Source organism: Chiloscyllium punctatum, chromosome 10, assembly GCF_047496795.1.
Source record: "Chiloscyllium punctatum isolate Juve2018m chromosome 10, sChiPun1.3, whole genome shotgun sequence".
In the NCBI taxonomy this organism is placed as follows: Eukaryota; Metazoa; Chordata; class Chondrichthyes; order Orectolobiformes; family Hemiscylliidae; genus Chiloscyllium; species Chiloscyllium punctatum.
The window spans coordinates 34049842-34067109 of record NC_092748.1 but is presented as its reverse complement, the minus strand read 5'-3'; the positions used below and the strand labels follow the sequence as shown (position 1 = coordinate 34067109).

The following is a 17268-nucleotide window of genomic DNA, read 5'->3' as shown; positions in this document are numbered from 1 at the left end:
AGTAATCAGAAATATATTGGAAGGAAGAATAAAAAAAAATGTAGCTCTTTCCACTGCTTCTTGTCAAAAAAAATTTTTTATTGAGCCACATACTGATGTTAATGATAAACATTTTTTAAAACATAAAATGACCCTGGGAGAACTGCTGTAGACAAGCAAAGCAAATTGCCAAATTCAGCTATTGTTGATATTGGCTTTTTCATATTGTATTCTGTACATGAGGCATTTTACATTTTAAATGTAGAAACTTTTAATTGGAGAGGCAAGTTCTTGCATGATCTGCGCATTTTATTACATCTTCCCAGAAGAGTGGGCAATGAGAATAAAAAGTTAGTCACTACTTGACTATGAATCCACATGGTAACCCTCATTTCAGCGCAACATGCTTGAACATTTAGGAAAAATAACAGGAAAACCAGACAATTACTGCTGATTCTGAAAATCACTTTAGGTAACTGGAAGTGCAAATTGTAACTGAAATAGTAGGATTTTTTTCTTTGCAGAAAGAACAGTGGTCTAGCTCTAAAAAAAAAGAAGTTCTCCTACTTGATCCACCTCCAGCCAAAATATGAAACTTGGGTCAGCCATGTCAAAATCAGAGCTGGTCATTTCCACTGGACTAACTGACTGCATAATAAGCAAAGAAAGCAATTGCTTCTTGGTTGCTGTCCAGGTAAATTAGACGTCTCCGGCACTAAGCCAGCCTCTCCTACTCTTTTTGTTTAAAATCTGACAACACATCAGTAACATGTTTATGTAGTCAATGTGAAATGGGAAACAAACTTTAAAAAAAATCAAACAGTGACCTACATTAAAAAAAATCTGTTCTCCTAAATCCTTGGATGCCATTAGATGTTGTACTTTAGCTTTAAATCTTTAGCATCTGCTTAGTTTTACTGCAGATCACTGCTCACAGCCTCTTATAGGTTATGGTATTTTTAGGCATAAGCTGATTAAGAGAATTTACAGTCACATCACACAGCATCAAATTAATAACACCCTTGAGGAAACCATTTTGCAAACTACATAAAACAGTTTGATCCTTTAAACATCAAATGGTTAGTGGGCTCCTATTTTTTTACAAAAATAATTTTTTAAAAAAAAGAGGAGTACGTTGAATAGGAAAAAGATTTGCCCCAACACAGGGCAACACACTTCCATTTAGTACCAGAAAGGGAATTATTTCAAAGATCTCACTTTTGTGGTCCCCTCCCTCCCAAGGTTGACCTTAATGAAAGGTCATTTTGTAGAATGTGCTCAACTACTTCTGTCAAGCAACCACCATGAAGTAAATGTGTGAAATACCATCCAAGGCCTATCACCGTGGTAACAAATCTCTCAGCTTGCTGATGTCAAAAGATAATAAAAAGTAACACAGAACACCCAAGGGAAGGAAGAAAGTCCAGATTAATTCTTCCATACCGCCAACAACTCATCCTTTGACAATTAGGAAAAGGATTGCATTGTACATCTACTGAAACATCAACACAACCTAAAGAGGGCTCAGCAGCAAGCCGGGCTAATGGACCAACCTGAGTCATAGCAGTAGTCTCTCGGCTCTTGTTTAATTCCGAGGGGGGTTTGAAAATTCTGTCTGCTGGGACCACCGACGCTTGTAGTGATATGATCATAACGAGAGTCATGGTATTCCTGCTTGAAGCCCTGAGGAGACGGTGAAGGCATCGGTTCTGACATCTGCCGCTGATAAACTTGCCGACTGTCACTGGAGATTCCTGACTGGGGTGGGTACGGGTGGCATGGTTCGGACATCTGCCGGTGGAACCTTTGACGGTAAAATAAGGTCAGGGTCAGTCACCTCTCAAAACACAGCACAATAGGATACAAAGGTTCCTTCCACTAGCCTGCTTAACGAACATAGGTTAAATAAATATCTTGCATGACTTGTAAAAAATCTGACCATTCTGTTCTTCGCCACAATTATGGATGGTTGTTCAAATTGCCTGCGTTAGGTTGTAATTTGGCAAAAATGCACATTGCACGAACACTACATTCATGAGAAAGATTGTGAAGCAATGCAAATGGTAAAAAGTCTTCTATGTCATGTATACACACTTATAAACAAGGGTTTTAATTTGAAAGCCTAAACTGCCTAAGCTTAAAGGCAGTTTGTATGTGTCTGATTACACAGACTATACAATACATGTCACATTAATAATGGGAGTGGACTGAATGTACATTTTGAAAAGAAGCATTTTATATGCCAATAGTGCCACGTATTAACTAAAAACTCAATGAACATCTGGATTCCTCAGATCAGAACATGGAGTTTATTGTATCACCATTGAATAGTACTTTCACATTAAATAAATGCCTATTTGTTCTCAACTACTTTCACCTTGGTGGGCAAGTCAGTACATCACCAAACTATGCTACCTTGAAAGGTGGTCCCACACTTTAGCTGGATCTCCAGCGCCACTTTCCATGTAAAATGATCCTTCACAGCTGACTGCAGTCAGATTAGCCCCATTTCCACTTCGGATCAAGCTGTCTGCCAAGCTGAAATCCATAGCGCCACTGGTATGTCTCTATCGGAACAAACACTTCCAGATGGTCCTGAGCCAGCATCCCATGCATACCACTTGGGCAGAAGTGAAAGCCAAGAGTTGTGGGAAGCAAAAGCTACCACAGAAGCAAGTGCCATCTCGGGAGCTATCACTACTCAAAATACCATATCCTTTCTGTACTCCTTCAGGAGCTCAACAGTGTTAATGGGCCTTTTATTCTGCCAATGCACCCAAAATAACTCCAGTAAAACCCCATTTGTACATAGTAACGTGGATATAAAGGATCTGACCTTAGGAATAAAATTCTGTTCAGCCAAGAGAGAGCACCCTGTGAATTCAACTGGATTCTATTTTTGCTGGTAGTTCATCCAGTTAGCAGTGGTGGCATTTTAAGCACAAGATTTAATTGGTATTTTGAAAGGTCTAGCATGTAAAACATTAATAACTGAACAACCAGAACCAAAGGACAATAGATTTTCTTCCCTCATTCATAATGAGAGCTCCAAGTGGTCTAAAGTGCACCAATAATTCAACTTTTTCAGCAAAAAAAATGTTCCCTTCCCACCACCCAGTCGTTTGCTCCTGCCTCTGCACTGAAAGTAATGCCTCACAAAGACGCTGTGTGTCTCCTCACTTGGAGCTGCCAAGACTCCCAGAAAAGTTGGTTTGGGTCAAGTTATGCTACCACAGGAGTCGTCGCAGTTGAATGCGAGACCATTCTCTCAGTATATACACGTTCCAGCAGGAGTTCGCTCAGCAATGATCAGCCCAGCAAATCTTAGCCAATTCCTCCTTTCCTTAGTTCAGGGGATAAAGCCTGGAGTAGGTGAGAGGAGCATAATTATCTGAGCCATCCCTCCAGTAATCCTGGCAGAGATCACCAAATACAGCAGAGACCTTTTACAATTGATTTAGTTTTATGTTGAAGAATTTTACAACATGCACAGGTTCAAGGGTGGAAATCTTCCCTCATCCAACCCATACAAACAATGCAGTGAGATCACCATAAGTCGTGGGGACAGTCGATCACATTCATACCTGTGATCTGCCGCATACTGAGATTCAGTCAGGTTCTGTGACATCTGAAGAGGGGGCTGGGGAGGTCGAGGTACTGCAAAGGCTTGTTGCTGCTGTTGTGACGGAGCTGGTGCAGGAACTGCAGCCTGCACTGGAGTTGACGTAGGACCATGGGCTGAAGCTGGCACTGCCGCCGATGGAAGGTGAGAAAGAGGGGAATTCTGATGAACTGGAGACACCGGGGTGGCTGGTGGAGTTAATGGCTTGAACCCAGCAGGGGGCTTCCTATCATAGGCACTGCAAACAGAACAAAAGCACAAAAAGTTAGATAATTCGCTAGCCTTTCACTTAGCACATCTTTCACTTTGCATTTTAGGTTAGCGTTGGTGAACAGTTGAGGTGTAAAGACAACACTCTGTACCATAAAACCTGTTACAATTAACAGCTCTTTTTATAAAATGTGTGCGCCCCATAGGGATGCCTGCATCATCTTTGATGATGGCCTAAAATGTTATAAAGCCTATTAAAAGGATCACTTCACATTCACTATTTGGCCCCATTTCCCAAGTCGGAATTGCCTTACCAACATTTCATGACTCACAGTCTTCATGTAAACAAAGCATTAGCTTGTGATCCTAAACAGCAATTACATTCAGGCCTTAGGATCGTGAAGGGCATTGCACAGGAAACTACTTCAGGCTTTTTTAGGCACACTTTCCACCAAATCACAGCATTAGCTCTCCTTTCTAAACTAGGACTACTTAGGATAATTATTCTGTCCTCACTGTACATGCAGCTTGGGGAAAAAAAAAAGTGACCAAAGTAAACCAAGGGTTAAATCTGAAACCTACCTGGTTCTGAAAAAGCACAGTCCCTCATCAACCCAAAAATTACATTCCCATAACACACTCTATGGCTTTTAGCAAGCAAGCAATCCTTAATTATTTTTCCATGCACGATGTGTCGTTCAGAGCACAGGATTGCATTAAAAAATTGGTCTATATCTAAAAATAAACTAGGCTGGATTAGTTTATGCTATTTAGTACATACAACCAGCCCATCATCTTCCTACAGTATTTTTCTTCCCATGTTGAAAATCACTACAATTTTACAATCCAGCATAGTGATGCTAGTATATTCAAGGTGGAGATAAACAGATGTTTAAAATCATTAAGAGAATAATAGGTTATGGGAAAAAGACAGGAGAGTGGAGTTGAAGATTAGCAGATCAGTCATTATCTCATTGAATGGTTGTGCATACTCAATAGGCTGAATGGCCTACTTCTGCACTGGTGTCTTATAGTCTTTTGTAGGCATTACACTGTACAGAACAATAGATTACTTTTAGTCTGCCTGAAGATTTACAGTTCAATTCTGAATTCACCTGTACACGCTGTACTAAAATATGCAGCTATTGAAGCAACAAATAAAAATTGTACAAATGGTGGACCAGAATAGGTTGCCATTGGGGATGTTCACTTGATAGTTGAACACTTGACTCAAAAGCTAAATGCTTCAGCATGTTTGAGTCTGAATCATGAGATAAAGTATGATCTTAAAAAAAAAATTGGTTGCTAATGAAAAGAAACCTCACCATTGGAAGAATACAAAATCAAACCTGAAGTAGAAGAAGTGTTAAGAGGGTGGACTTGGCTATGAGTTACTGCAGCACCAAGAACACTTAGTGTGCCAAGTCACAGGATGACAGAAAGGAAAGTCATGAAGACTGAAATGACTAAAAGAGAAACAAAGTGTTTTGTTTAAAAACAAGAAAAATTGTACTTGTATAACTCATCTTTGATGACCTCAACTTCCTAAAATTCTTCACAGCCAATGAAATAATCGTTGCCATGGAGGCCAATGAAAAAGGAGGAAGCACATGGAGTTGAAGATTGCCCAAGTCTAAGAATAACTTACTGCAGTACCTATAACTGTAGAGGCAGTTTTCTCCATAGCTAGAACTGAGACTTTGCTTGTGACGGCAGGACACATCTGTATTCGGGCTGTGAGATTCTCGCTTGATCTTCGCTGGAGGAGGTCCGTGAAATACCACTGAAATAAAATACGCTCACATTGTAACTGTAGCTGTTGAAACTGACAGATGCAATACTAAGATAGACATTGATGAAGATGCGTTGGTGTGTGGATATTGAAGAGTATTCACAATGATCCATTTTTGGGAGGAGGTGGGTTGGAATGTAAACAGATCCACCTTATTTATGTGCAAGTGTATTGAATATTGAATGATTATTGTGCAACTAGGATCATAGAACAGTTCAACACAGGCCTTATGCCCACAATGTTGTGCTGATCATGACGCCAAATTAAACCAACCCCTCCGTCTGCCCTTAGTCAAAATCCCTCCATTCCTAACATATTCATGTGCTTATTTAAAAGCCCCTTAAATGCCCCTATCTGCCTTCACCACCACCCTGGCAGTGCATTCCAGATATCTACCATTCTGTGTAGGAAAAAACCTGCCCCTCACACCTCCTTTGAACTTTTCCCCCTCTCACTTTAAATGCATGAGATGTTTCAATTCTGGGAAAAATATTCTGTCAACTCTACCTACATATTTCAATTTTATAGACTTCTATCAAGTCTGCCCCCACCCTCTGCTGCTCCATAGAAAACCACCGTAGTTTTTCTAACCTCTCCTTACAGCTCATAACCTCTAATCCAGGCAGTATCCTGACATTACCTTTTCTGCACCCTCTCCAAAATCTCCACAAGCTTCCTGTCATGTGTCGACCAGAACTGAAAGCAGTACTCTAAGTGCGGCCTAACCAAAGTCTTATAAAGCTGCAACACAACATCCTGACTCTTGTACTTAAATCCACGAACAATAAAAGGCAAGCATACTATATGCCTTCTGTAACACCCTATCCACTTGCATGGCACTTTCAGGGAGCTTTAGACGTGAACCCCAAGATCCCTCTGTACATCAATGGTGTTCAGGGTCCTGTCATTAACTGCATATTTTCCTTTAACATTTGATCACCCAATGTGCAGCACCTCACATTTGCCCAGATTACACTCCACCTGCCATTTCTCCACCCTTATCTGCAACCGATCTATATTGTGCTGTATCCTTTGACAACTTTCTACACTATCCACAACACCAATCTTTGTATCATTTGCAAATTTACTAACACACATTTTCATCTAAGTCGATCACAAACAGAGGTCCCAGTATGGATCCCGCAGGAACACCACAAGTCACAGACCTCCAGCTAGAAAAACACTCTTCCACCACTACCCTCTGCCTCTATGGGCTAGATGATTCTGAATCAATGTGGCCAAGTCACCGTGGATCCCATGCATAGTGATCTTCTGGATGAGCCTACCAGAAAGAGACCTTGTCAAAAGCCTTACTAAAATCCACCTCGACAATATCGACTGCTCTACCCTCATTTATCAGGTTTGTCACCTTCTTGAAAAATTCAATCAAGTTAGTAAGACATGACCTCCCTTGCACAAAACCATGCTGACTGTCCCTAACTAGGCTATGCTTTTCCAAATGTGTGTAAATCGATCCCCAAGAATTCTCTCCATTAACATCCCAACCACTGATATAAGATAGGTCTTATAGGTTAAGGTCCCAGCAATCTCCTCTCTTGCTTCTCTCAGTAACCTGGGATAGAAACCATTGGGCCCTGGGGTCTTATCCACTTTAATGCTCTTCAAGAGACCCAACACTACTACTTTCTTGATCTCAAAACACAGTAGCACATTAGCATGCTCCACACTAATCTCACCATCTTCTACAGCCTTCTTCTAGGTGAATACTGTCACAAAGTACTCATTTAGGATCTGACCCACATGCTCTGCCTCCGCACAAGTTCTCTCCTTTATCCTTGAGTGGCCCTACTTCCTTTCTATATTTTAAAAAGGAGTGGATAAATAATGAATGTCCTAGGAAAGATAAAAACTAATTTCTGTAAAATCAAACTCATTTCTTTAACTTGGGAAGGCGAAGGAAACCAATTTTGATTTTCAGTTAAATGATAGGTTTTAATCTATAATACACCAAAACGGCCGTTTATGAATTTATTGTACATCTTTAAATATTTAAACGCATGTTGTAAAATTAACTGTCACATGTCACTTTGATGTCAAATACATTAAATGTCTCAACAAAATTCAGTTTACAGCAGGGATGAATTCGCTTGTTGTATTGTAGTACATCAGTATTACTACAGAAGGCAGATCTAACTGTCATGCTCCAAAGCTCAAAGTTTACTGTGAAGAAATGCTTCCAGAATGTGTGTGAATGGTTTACAGATGGCAGCCATTCATAAAAGGACAGACATTGACCCTTGCACCTTGTGGGTTGATTAATGATCTTTCCAAGTTTGCATTTCACTCCATGGAGAGAGATTCCAATCCTTCTCAAGGAACGTAAATTAGCTTTTTGAAAAAAATTCACTGTAACTTCAAGATTATCACTCAGGTCAGTATTTCTTGTGCATTTTGGTAATGAAAATGTAATAATCCCCAGTTGAGAGAGAACTGGGAGGAATATGCTTCATCTAAGACCTTGTAAAAATGCTTTCTGAAGATGGAGTATTCACCATTGCATCAAGAAGATGCCTGTGTGTCAGAAAATACACTCATATTTCTCTCTCGACTGTTAAAATCCTATCATTTTGCTAAACTACCACTCAGTGAACAGGAGTAAATTATTCTCATAGCTTTACGTAACTGCTCAATATTTCTGGATGAGAACTGTGAACAGCTGCCACTTCAGAATGAACTAATAGTTACAAATATAATACACAAGTTAACACTATTTCACATAGAAGCAAATCAGAGGTTCATATTTTTTGTTATTATGTCTAGGGTTTTTTTTAAAAAAATAAATCTGTCATAATACTTACATTTATCCACAAAGAATGGCAACTTGGGACCAGCCCTGTGCCATCTTCGTGATCACATGAATAGAAAAAAAAACAATACTGTTGTTGTAGATCACTCAGTTACGTTATCTTTGACAGCTTGGTATCAGGAGATACCCTTTTCTAAAAACATTTTTGGCACAAAATAAAATGAGTTCAACTGCCAAAGTGTTAGAGAACAGCAACCAAACATCCATGCACACTAACAATGGCTGAATTGTGGCACAATATCATTGAAACACGATCAGTTCCAAACACTAATTACAGCAAATGATCATCTAAGCAAGATCCAGAAAACAAACTGTACTGTAGGACCTATAAGTGATGGTCCTGGGCTAATTGCTTCCATCCATCTTTTCACTAAGCAGATGACAACAGTTCACCAAGGGATGACTTCCCAATAGACGAATAAGCTGATAAGCTTCACAAACACAGCTGGTGACTAACTACAGAAATTCAACTACGCAAACAAAATCTACTTAAAATTATCAGAGGAAAAATTGATAATCCACCTTGTAATTATATACAACTGCTGCAGTTAAAATAAAAAAAATTCTTCTAATGTCTGTAAGTGGAGGAAAATTATGCATTGTTAATAGACTAGTTTCACTCTCAGTATACACTGAAGTTGAAAATCAGATGGGGCTTACTGGTAGCCCCATTTCCAAGCATTTTACCAAGAGCTAGGTTTTCAGCTTGTAAATGGGGTACACAGATAATAGGATGTATAAATAAATATTTTATATGCTTGCTGTAGCTTTCAAAAGCTAAGCTACTGCTGCATTTTCTCAGTAGCTTTCAGCTTTGCTGTCTTTTAGATATGGTGGCTTGTGTCAACTTTGGACCTTTAGTCTGTAGTCATGACTAGAATGTGTCATTTATAGAAAGATCTGTCATTGGTGACAGCACTTTTCACTAGCACACCAAAGGAAAGTCAAAAGATTGCTTACCAATTATTGCACTCTGTACTTTCCTAACACCTGTTAAAGCATCACACTTTAGAAAATTAAAGATTACTAGCTTACACTTCACAAAGCAGGATTTCACGTTTACCCCAAAACCTACTATTCAATTGGCATTGACTGGGATGAGGAGCAAATGTTGCACTAATGAGTTTTTAACCAACAATAGAAACATTCAAATTTACTCATCCTAAACCCTAAAATCTTCAACTTTATAAAGTCTCAATTCCTTTTATATTGCCATAAATGTTTTATATATAATAAATTACACCAATATCCATTTATGTTGCCTTCTGGCATAGTAAAACATTCCGAGGCACTTAAGATGATAACAAAACAAAACAGTGAGTTTTGAGATAAGGTGGTAGTGCTTAGACAGGTGACAAGTATGTGATAAATGATGTTGGTTTTAGTGCGGGGTGGGGGGGGGGGGGGGGGAAGCTGTGGAGGAATGACAAGCTCATAAAATGGAGAGAGCGCATGGATTGGGATATACATGTAGAGCAAGCAGACTTTCAGGCACTGATTGCTGAAGTCAGCCAATAGTGATGGCATGAAGGAAAGATACAGGTTGACAGGAGTGGAATTGGAGTTCATGGTAAATTGGAGAAGGGGTTTATAAAGGAGTGTAAAGACCTGGAGGGTTTTGAAGACTAGGGTGAAAGTGTTAAAATGGAAGCTTTCGGGGACTGCGAGTCACTGTAGATTGGCAAGCACAGGGATAATGAGTGGTGCAAGTCAGGATACTGCTTTGGATAAGTTTATGGACTTGGGAAAGACTAGAAAATAGTTAGGAGGACATTCAATTAGTTGAGACTAAAAGACAACAAAAGCACAGGTGAGATTTCAGTAGCACGTAGGTTGAGGAAGAGGCAGAAACAGGAAATGTTGGAATTAGAACTAGCTGATCAATGGTAAGTTAGAGTCCCTAATAGAACAATTTCAAATTACTGAAAACTGAAAAGCACTTTGCAGCTTTGTAAAGACAGTATACACTAACTTCTGAATTGCCTATGTTAGATGCCAGTTCAGAAGGTCTCTGCAGTTGAGTTGAATGTATGCATTTGAAAAAAAAAGGACTCAATGAATGAACTGGTGTTGCTTTTTCTGAAACCAGTGAACTCGTAGACAATTATGCAACCTGAAATCTATTGATTTCTGAAAGCATGCAAATGTAACGTAACGTGACCAAAATATATGACTTGCTTCATTCACCAAAATCCAATTGCTCCACTACATTAAATGAGAGATTTGTGAAGTTCTGACCATGCGCAATTTCATTTCTTCCCACTACATAAGACATTTTACATTCTGCTGATTTGCAAAGTAATAGATGGAGTACAGCACACTTCAGGGGAGGTTACAAGTGAAATGTGGATATAGTGAGCTGCAGAGGCCAAAGGAAACTCCAAACAAAAAAAGGGGAAAAAAAACAAAATCAGGAAATTACAAAATGCCATTCTTAGACTGGAGAAAAGAACAACAATTCTTCCTACTTTAGAAAACTTAAATGGAACATGAAGATACGAACATTGGATTACTTGAGCTGCACAGCATGAAAAAATGAGTTTGTTGATAATAACTTTAACAGTGGTTTATTTCCATAATTAACATTTTATTATTGCCATTTTCTTACATTATTTTAGTTTCCACATATAAAATTTGCTCTGTTGAGGAAGTTGCCATTAGAACATGCTAATTATATCATTCCTGGTTTAAAAAGACAATTTTTACCTCCCAACCTAGGCTATGCCTCCAGCCATATCAATAAAGTACTGAATCAAAGATAGCCATTACCCAAACCACAACAGTGCTTATCTGAAAGTTACAAGTTCAGCAGAATTTTTCTTCTCCTGCTTAAATATTAACATAGTTCCAAGGCAATAACCTTAACTCTCACTAAGATTAAGGATTTTGAAATTGATACCAAGTACATTCTCATTGTTCATAGAAAGTTCTCTTTTTGCATCCCTAATGCCTGTAGTGTGGTAGGATTGTGCTGGTAAATAAGCTGGAAGAGGCGAGCCCAGATATGGCTGAGATATGAATGATGGCACTGAACAGTTTATAGAGTAACAATCAACAAATGGACATTCAAACAATAGTGCAAGCACAAAAGGTCAGGTCAGCTCTGGAGGGTGTAAAGTGCATTAAGTGATTCTTTTGAGTACTGTTAAACTCATGCACTGTGGAACCTAAAGGCTTCAAATAGAATTGGGATACATGGAAACAAAACATTCCTCTCATACTAGCATAAAAGTATGGCCACTCATCACATTACTTGACAAACTGTTCAATGCCATCATTTATATCTCAGCCACTTCTGGGTTCGCCTCTTCCAGCCTATTTACCAGCACAACCCTACCACACTACAGGCATTAGGGATGCAAAAGGAGAAGTTTCTACGAACAATTAGAATGTATTTGGTATCAATTTCAAGAGCATTTAGCCAACTCCTGCCATCGTAAATGAAGGTGACATTGCATAACAAAGTGAACTGTGGCAACTCTTGCTGCATTGAGTTTGAACCTGGCACTGTTACACCAAGGATCACACTGAAGCCACACATAGCAGATCAGCAAACATTGCTCCAAGTGAATTCCCCAGCTGGAGTGATTGGAGTGCTGGGGCAGTCTGACTTGACACATGGATACTACTACAGCACACCTTCAGAAAACTGACTTTTAATTAAATACTATCCAAATGCATCTAAGTAGATAAAGAAACATGCTTTAATAAGTGATTTTATAGACTAGAAATCAGTTAAAGCCTAAACCTCATCGTGCATTTTTCAAAAAAAAAGCTTTCAGCAAACATCTGAAGACCTCATTACTGTACCCAATAAACATTATAGTATTATGACAACCAAATAAAGCCTTAAATTGGTTTGGGTTGATCAGCAGCACCTGATCACCCAGACTGAACAAAAGGCCTGCTGAATTTGAACCAAGCACTCTTTTAGCAATGCACCTAGAGCTTCTAATTTTGTATATTTTTGTTAAAGAATAGCAACTTTATTTACAATGGTAGAAGCTGGCTGAGTAATCTTGAAATTGATCAAGTGTGCATTTTGTGTGTAAAAATCCTTCATTCTACATCCATAATGTAAGAACTGTAATAGGCTTACGCTGGTAAATAGGATCCAGAGCACAAGCAAAGACATGGAACATCAGGAACGACATACTGAGGAGATTATGCAACTTTGTGCGGTGGATAGGCATATTGTTATGCTGATGAGAGAGATATTGGTTTAAAATGCAATATTGCTTTGCTTATTAGATTTGGAAATCAAGGTTAGCTTTCTATTTTCATTAAAACCATTAAAGTGGATTGCCATATGAAGAAACAAAACCATGCTCTTCAGGTTACTACCTCTGGTCCAGTTTGATAATCACCTCATGTGCAAGCACTCCATAGTGAATGGCAGTGAAATGGAGTTGTTGGGGAATTAAAAGAAAAACAAAATGCAGTCTTAATGCACGAACAGCATTCTGGACAACAAATTTCAACGTAATTTATGAAGAGAACACTGGTGCTTTAAGAAAGATAGCATTGATCCCAGTGGTACAACAAGCATCTGCTGAGAAACTTGGGGTGACAGTATTATGGATTGCTTAGACACGTTTCAGCAAAGAAGTGAACAGGCAAGACATTTCACCCAGATTACGTTGGGAAAAATTAAAAAATGCTGGCATTGCTGTTATTTTCTGCAATTGCACAAAGGCATGCATTTTCTCTGATCAAGCTTCACTTAAATTAAAAATAGACTCAAGGAACAAATGTTCTCGGTGAAAGTCACTATTCATAACAAAAAAAAAGGGTTATAATTGCATTGATTTTCTGCAAAGGAACTTTGCTATTACATCAGTTTTAGGATCCTCATTTAGACAAGAAAGGCATTGATCATATTCGCCTGCACTCTCTTTTCTTGCTCTCCACACTCAGTCACATTCCCATCATCTCAAGCTGCTCTCATGTCACTTTTTATTCCCTGAAAGAGCAGTCAGGCCACCTGTTCATATTTCTCCTTGGGTTACTGCCACTGGCCATTGGGAATATACAGAAGTCATCATCAGCAATACTCAATGGTACAGCTGAGATTAAAAATTCCAATGGGAATTGAATCCACACTCCCATTCTACAATACAGTTCCAATAACTATCATGCTTGGAGAAGTCAGCTCACTAACTTCTCCATGTGGCAGCAATATTACACAAACAATATCTTCCAAATGGGGTTCTTGTGGTGATCTCTATCTCTGAGCCAGAAGACCCATGCTCAAGTCCCACCTAGAGAGATGTGTCCTAACATCTCAATTAGAAAATGAAAAAAAAACTGCCAAATAAAGCAGTTTCATCTGCTGCAATTTCTCCATCAGCTGGCACAAGTTAAAAACAAAGAGCAATTGCTCTTGACTTAAAACAATCACATTTAATATTTTGGGTTAAAATAAAACAAAGGGAAATCCAGTTAGTTTATGCTATACTTATGACAAGACCAAGTAAAGAAGAAAACAGTACAGTTGCAGAACATTTTTACTTGGACAGCATTTGCAAACCTTAGCATAATTAAACAAAGATACTAGAAAGAAAAACTAATGTTACTTCACAAAATGTATTTCTCATATTTTAGCCATGACTACATTTCATGAAGAACTTCACTGGCTGTCAACTTGGAATATCCTTTGGTAATGAAAGGCACCAGTTAAATACAAGTCTTTCATCTTTTCACTAATGACCGTGACTGATCCACTGTGGTAAGCTTCACCACAATAAAAGGAAACAAAAACATACATAGGAAGCTATTCAAAGCCAGAGACAAATCGCAATGACTAATATTTAAAGCTGCTATCAGATAGTCAAGTTTCAGTTATGGTTCTTGATCAGTGTCTAATATAAATAAAGAAATATTAACAAACCATCTGATTCAAGTATATTTAGGGTCTCCAGGGTTAACAATATAAAATGAAGGCAGGCAAAATTGGACTTCTGCAGCCAATTCATCTCAGCAAGCCAGTAAAGAGTTAATATCAAATACTCCTGGGGCTCCCATTTGAACAGGCACGACTTGAAGGGTCCTGGCTTTGTGCCAACCTCTCCTCTCAACACCCAAAATATCAAGGGGGGGGTCACATGGCTGTTACAAGAGTCTACAATTTCCCAAGGAGCCAAAAATGAAAGGACGCAAAGGCAAACAACAGATCACATCCTCATTTTCCATTGAATCTATTTATATAGAATTAGTCATCGAAACAGGTCATAGGATTGAGATAGTGGATCCCAGAGAAATCTGCATCACTGAGTGTTAGTCAACTGAAATCTAAAAAGAAAAACAAGTTAAAAGTTTCTAACATTGATAGATGTCAGAATTGAGAGACAGGAACTGGTAGTTTAATATTGGTACTTTTATTTTTAAAGAAAGCTAAATGAAAGCCATGTTCCCTTCCTCAAATTATACTTCATATATACACCATGAATTTTCATTCTGCGCTTTGGAATTAGGTGGCACAAAGATTTTTCAATGTATTACTATTTTAAATCTACTCCCAGGAACATGACAATTACTGTTAGCATACACCGCTGAATACTCATCCAACATAGAGATATGAACATTCAAAATACCACTTTTCATGAAAAGACCTAAGCAGTTCAAATGTAAGGTTTCAGCGAAAAGTATTTAGAAGTGATCAAATCAGAAATGCAAACTTTTAGAAAGCTCCACTATCCTGTAAATCACAATTTGACCAAAAGATTCTAAATTGCAGTGCAAATCTGAACCACGATTACATCCAGCTCACTGAAAAATATGCATCTCAACAGGATCAACACAGCAGGGGTAGAGATATAACAGATGTAAACATTTAATTAAAAAACTAAAAATAATAGTTATTGATCTTAAAAAGTTACATACTGTAATTTCAAATACTGCAATCTGCCTGGGCTTAAGTTAGATCCTTAAGTTAGATATCAATACACTTTCCCAGAATATTTAGAACAATTATTGGTGAAATCCTAGCAGGAATTCTACAAAAGGACTAAATCCAAAACATTTCTAGGTAACAAGGAATAGGTTATTACAGCACCGCACATACATTAGGATAGCTACCACATGAAACGAAATTACCGACACCTTCGCTACACTAAGAAAATACTTACAGTTAACCGACTGGAAGTCTGGTACAAACTGTTCATCTTCTTCGGGAACTTGGGCTGCGGGGGGGAAAAAAATAATTGGTATCTCAAGGTCAAGCATTTCTACATGAACATTTCATAACTGAAAAACAAATATGCGATGACAGCTTGAGATGATTAGAAACACGCTTTGCTTACCTTCTGCTAGCCACGTTTCTTGTAGCAAGCTCAAATCTTGAAAAAGTTCTGAAAAAGTCAAATAGATTACCAGTAAGGAAGAAGCAGGTCGTTCCGGCGGGATCAGAAAAGTCACGAGTGCATGCACACCTAGACGTTCAACGGCGGTTACCTACCTTCCGAATCATGAGCAAGATCGGTCTCCACAAATTTCCTTTTTCTGTCGTTCACTTGTCGGCCGCGAAGCTCCTCCACGTGTGTTTTCTGAGAAAACCAATTAAAATCCATGTAGGAAAATGAGTAATTGAATAATACATAAAAATAACGCACTGAAACGTACACATCTCCAAAAGCACAAATCCGTGCAACTTTCTTAATGTCTAAGAATTAATCCTGATTGTAGGATTTTTCTTCAAAACAAAGAAAAGGTGAATATTTCTTTCGCTCACCGGTACATTGTGCATAAAAGGAACTTGCTGGTCGTAAAATCCGTCCATTTTGTAGCTCGTGTTCTCTTAAAAGTCCTGCTACAAACCATTAACATGGACTCGCAGAACGCAATTGAGTGGCGTATTTTTTTTCGTAGTTGTTTTGTTTCCTTTTGCTCTGCAGCTCCTCCTGGGAGAGACGAGAGAAAATTATGAATGGGAGAAGCTAGCTAGCTGGCTGGCTGGCCACAGGTAGGAGCGTAACGGGATCCGAGCGCCCCATTCACAAAAAACACACAGCTGAGCCCAGCCACCCACCGCCTCCCACACAACCAACAACTCGCTTCTTCAGCAGCCTTTGAACTCAGGGCAATCGCCCGGAGTACACCTCAGTGAAAAAAAAACCCTTCGCTTATCTGCACAAAAATCACATCGACAGGCAGCACCTCACTGCTCCAGATACATTAAGACGTGCTGAAGAAAATGGCGAACATTTGCAATACAAGCTCTGGTTAGCATCTATGCTTAGTTTTTTTTAGATGCAACACTTAGTTTTCCCTCCCCTTTTTCAGTTTTCTCTGTTTATAAAAATATATATACAAGTCTTAATCAAGATATTATTGCTGCTTACCTATGAAATTATTTGTATTATGTTAGTGAATGATTTTTCTTTTTTGAAAAATGCACTTTCTACAAAATTAAAGAAACACCAGGCACTTGCACTCCCGGATCGCCGCTCTCAAAAAAGTTGAATGGGGTTTTTTTTTCGCTCAGTTGAAGTGAACGCGACTTCTCTCCCCCCCCCCAACCAGAGGCAACTCGGGCTCGCGCACCCAACCCCACCACCGCTGCCGATTGGTCAACAGAACCGTCAATCATTCTGCGAACCCACCCGTTGGTCCTCGTTGAAACGGCTAGCCAGCCAATGGGCAAACGGAGTTGACGAGTCCATGGCTCCGATTGGGCAGACCCCGAATGTGTTTGTTCGACATTCACAAAAATAGGTCGGTGTTCGCCAATCAGGAGGCGGGGCGCGCCCCTGATTGATAACTGGCCTGATGACGAATTTCATTCACGAAAATCTGGTCAGGGCTGAGTAACTGCGCCATTGAAGGGATTAGAGATCATAA

General features: G+C 39.1%; 2 protein-coding genes across 2 annotated transcripts in view; one reads left to right on the top strand and one right to left on the bottom strand.

Annotated features, from left to right (window-relative positions):
- The window catches only part of LOC140482022 (nmrA-like family domain-containing protein 1), a 118830-nt gene extending 113340 nt beyond the window's left edge, over positions 1–5490 (top strand). Inside the window, exon 6 of the mRNA XM_072578860.1 lies at positions 5373–5490. Within this exon, the coding sequence (XP_072434961.1) occupies positions 5373–5379 (7 nt within the window). The 3' untranslated portion in view covers positions 5380–5490. The remainder of the gene's footprint in view (positions 1–5372) is intronic.
- The window catches only part of LOC140482021 (ETS translocation variant 5-like), a 28285-nt gene extending 11362 nt beyond the window's left edge, over positions 1–16923 (bottom strand). Inside the window, 8 exon segments of the mRNA XM_072578855.1 lie at positions 1533–1783; positions 3564–3839; positions 5468–5594; positions 15558–15611; positions 15732–15779; positions 15887–15974; positions 16160–16328; positions 16770–16923. Coding sequence (XP_072434956.1) covers positions 1533–1783; positions 3564–3839; positions 5468–5594; positions 15558–15611; positions 15732–15779; positions 15887–15974; positions 16160–16207 — 892 coding nt within the window. The 5' untranslated portion in view covers positions 16208–16328; positions 16770–16923.
- Positions 16924–17268: the final 345 nt, after the last annotated feature.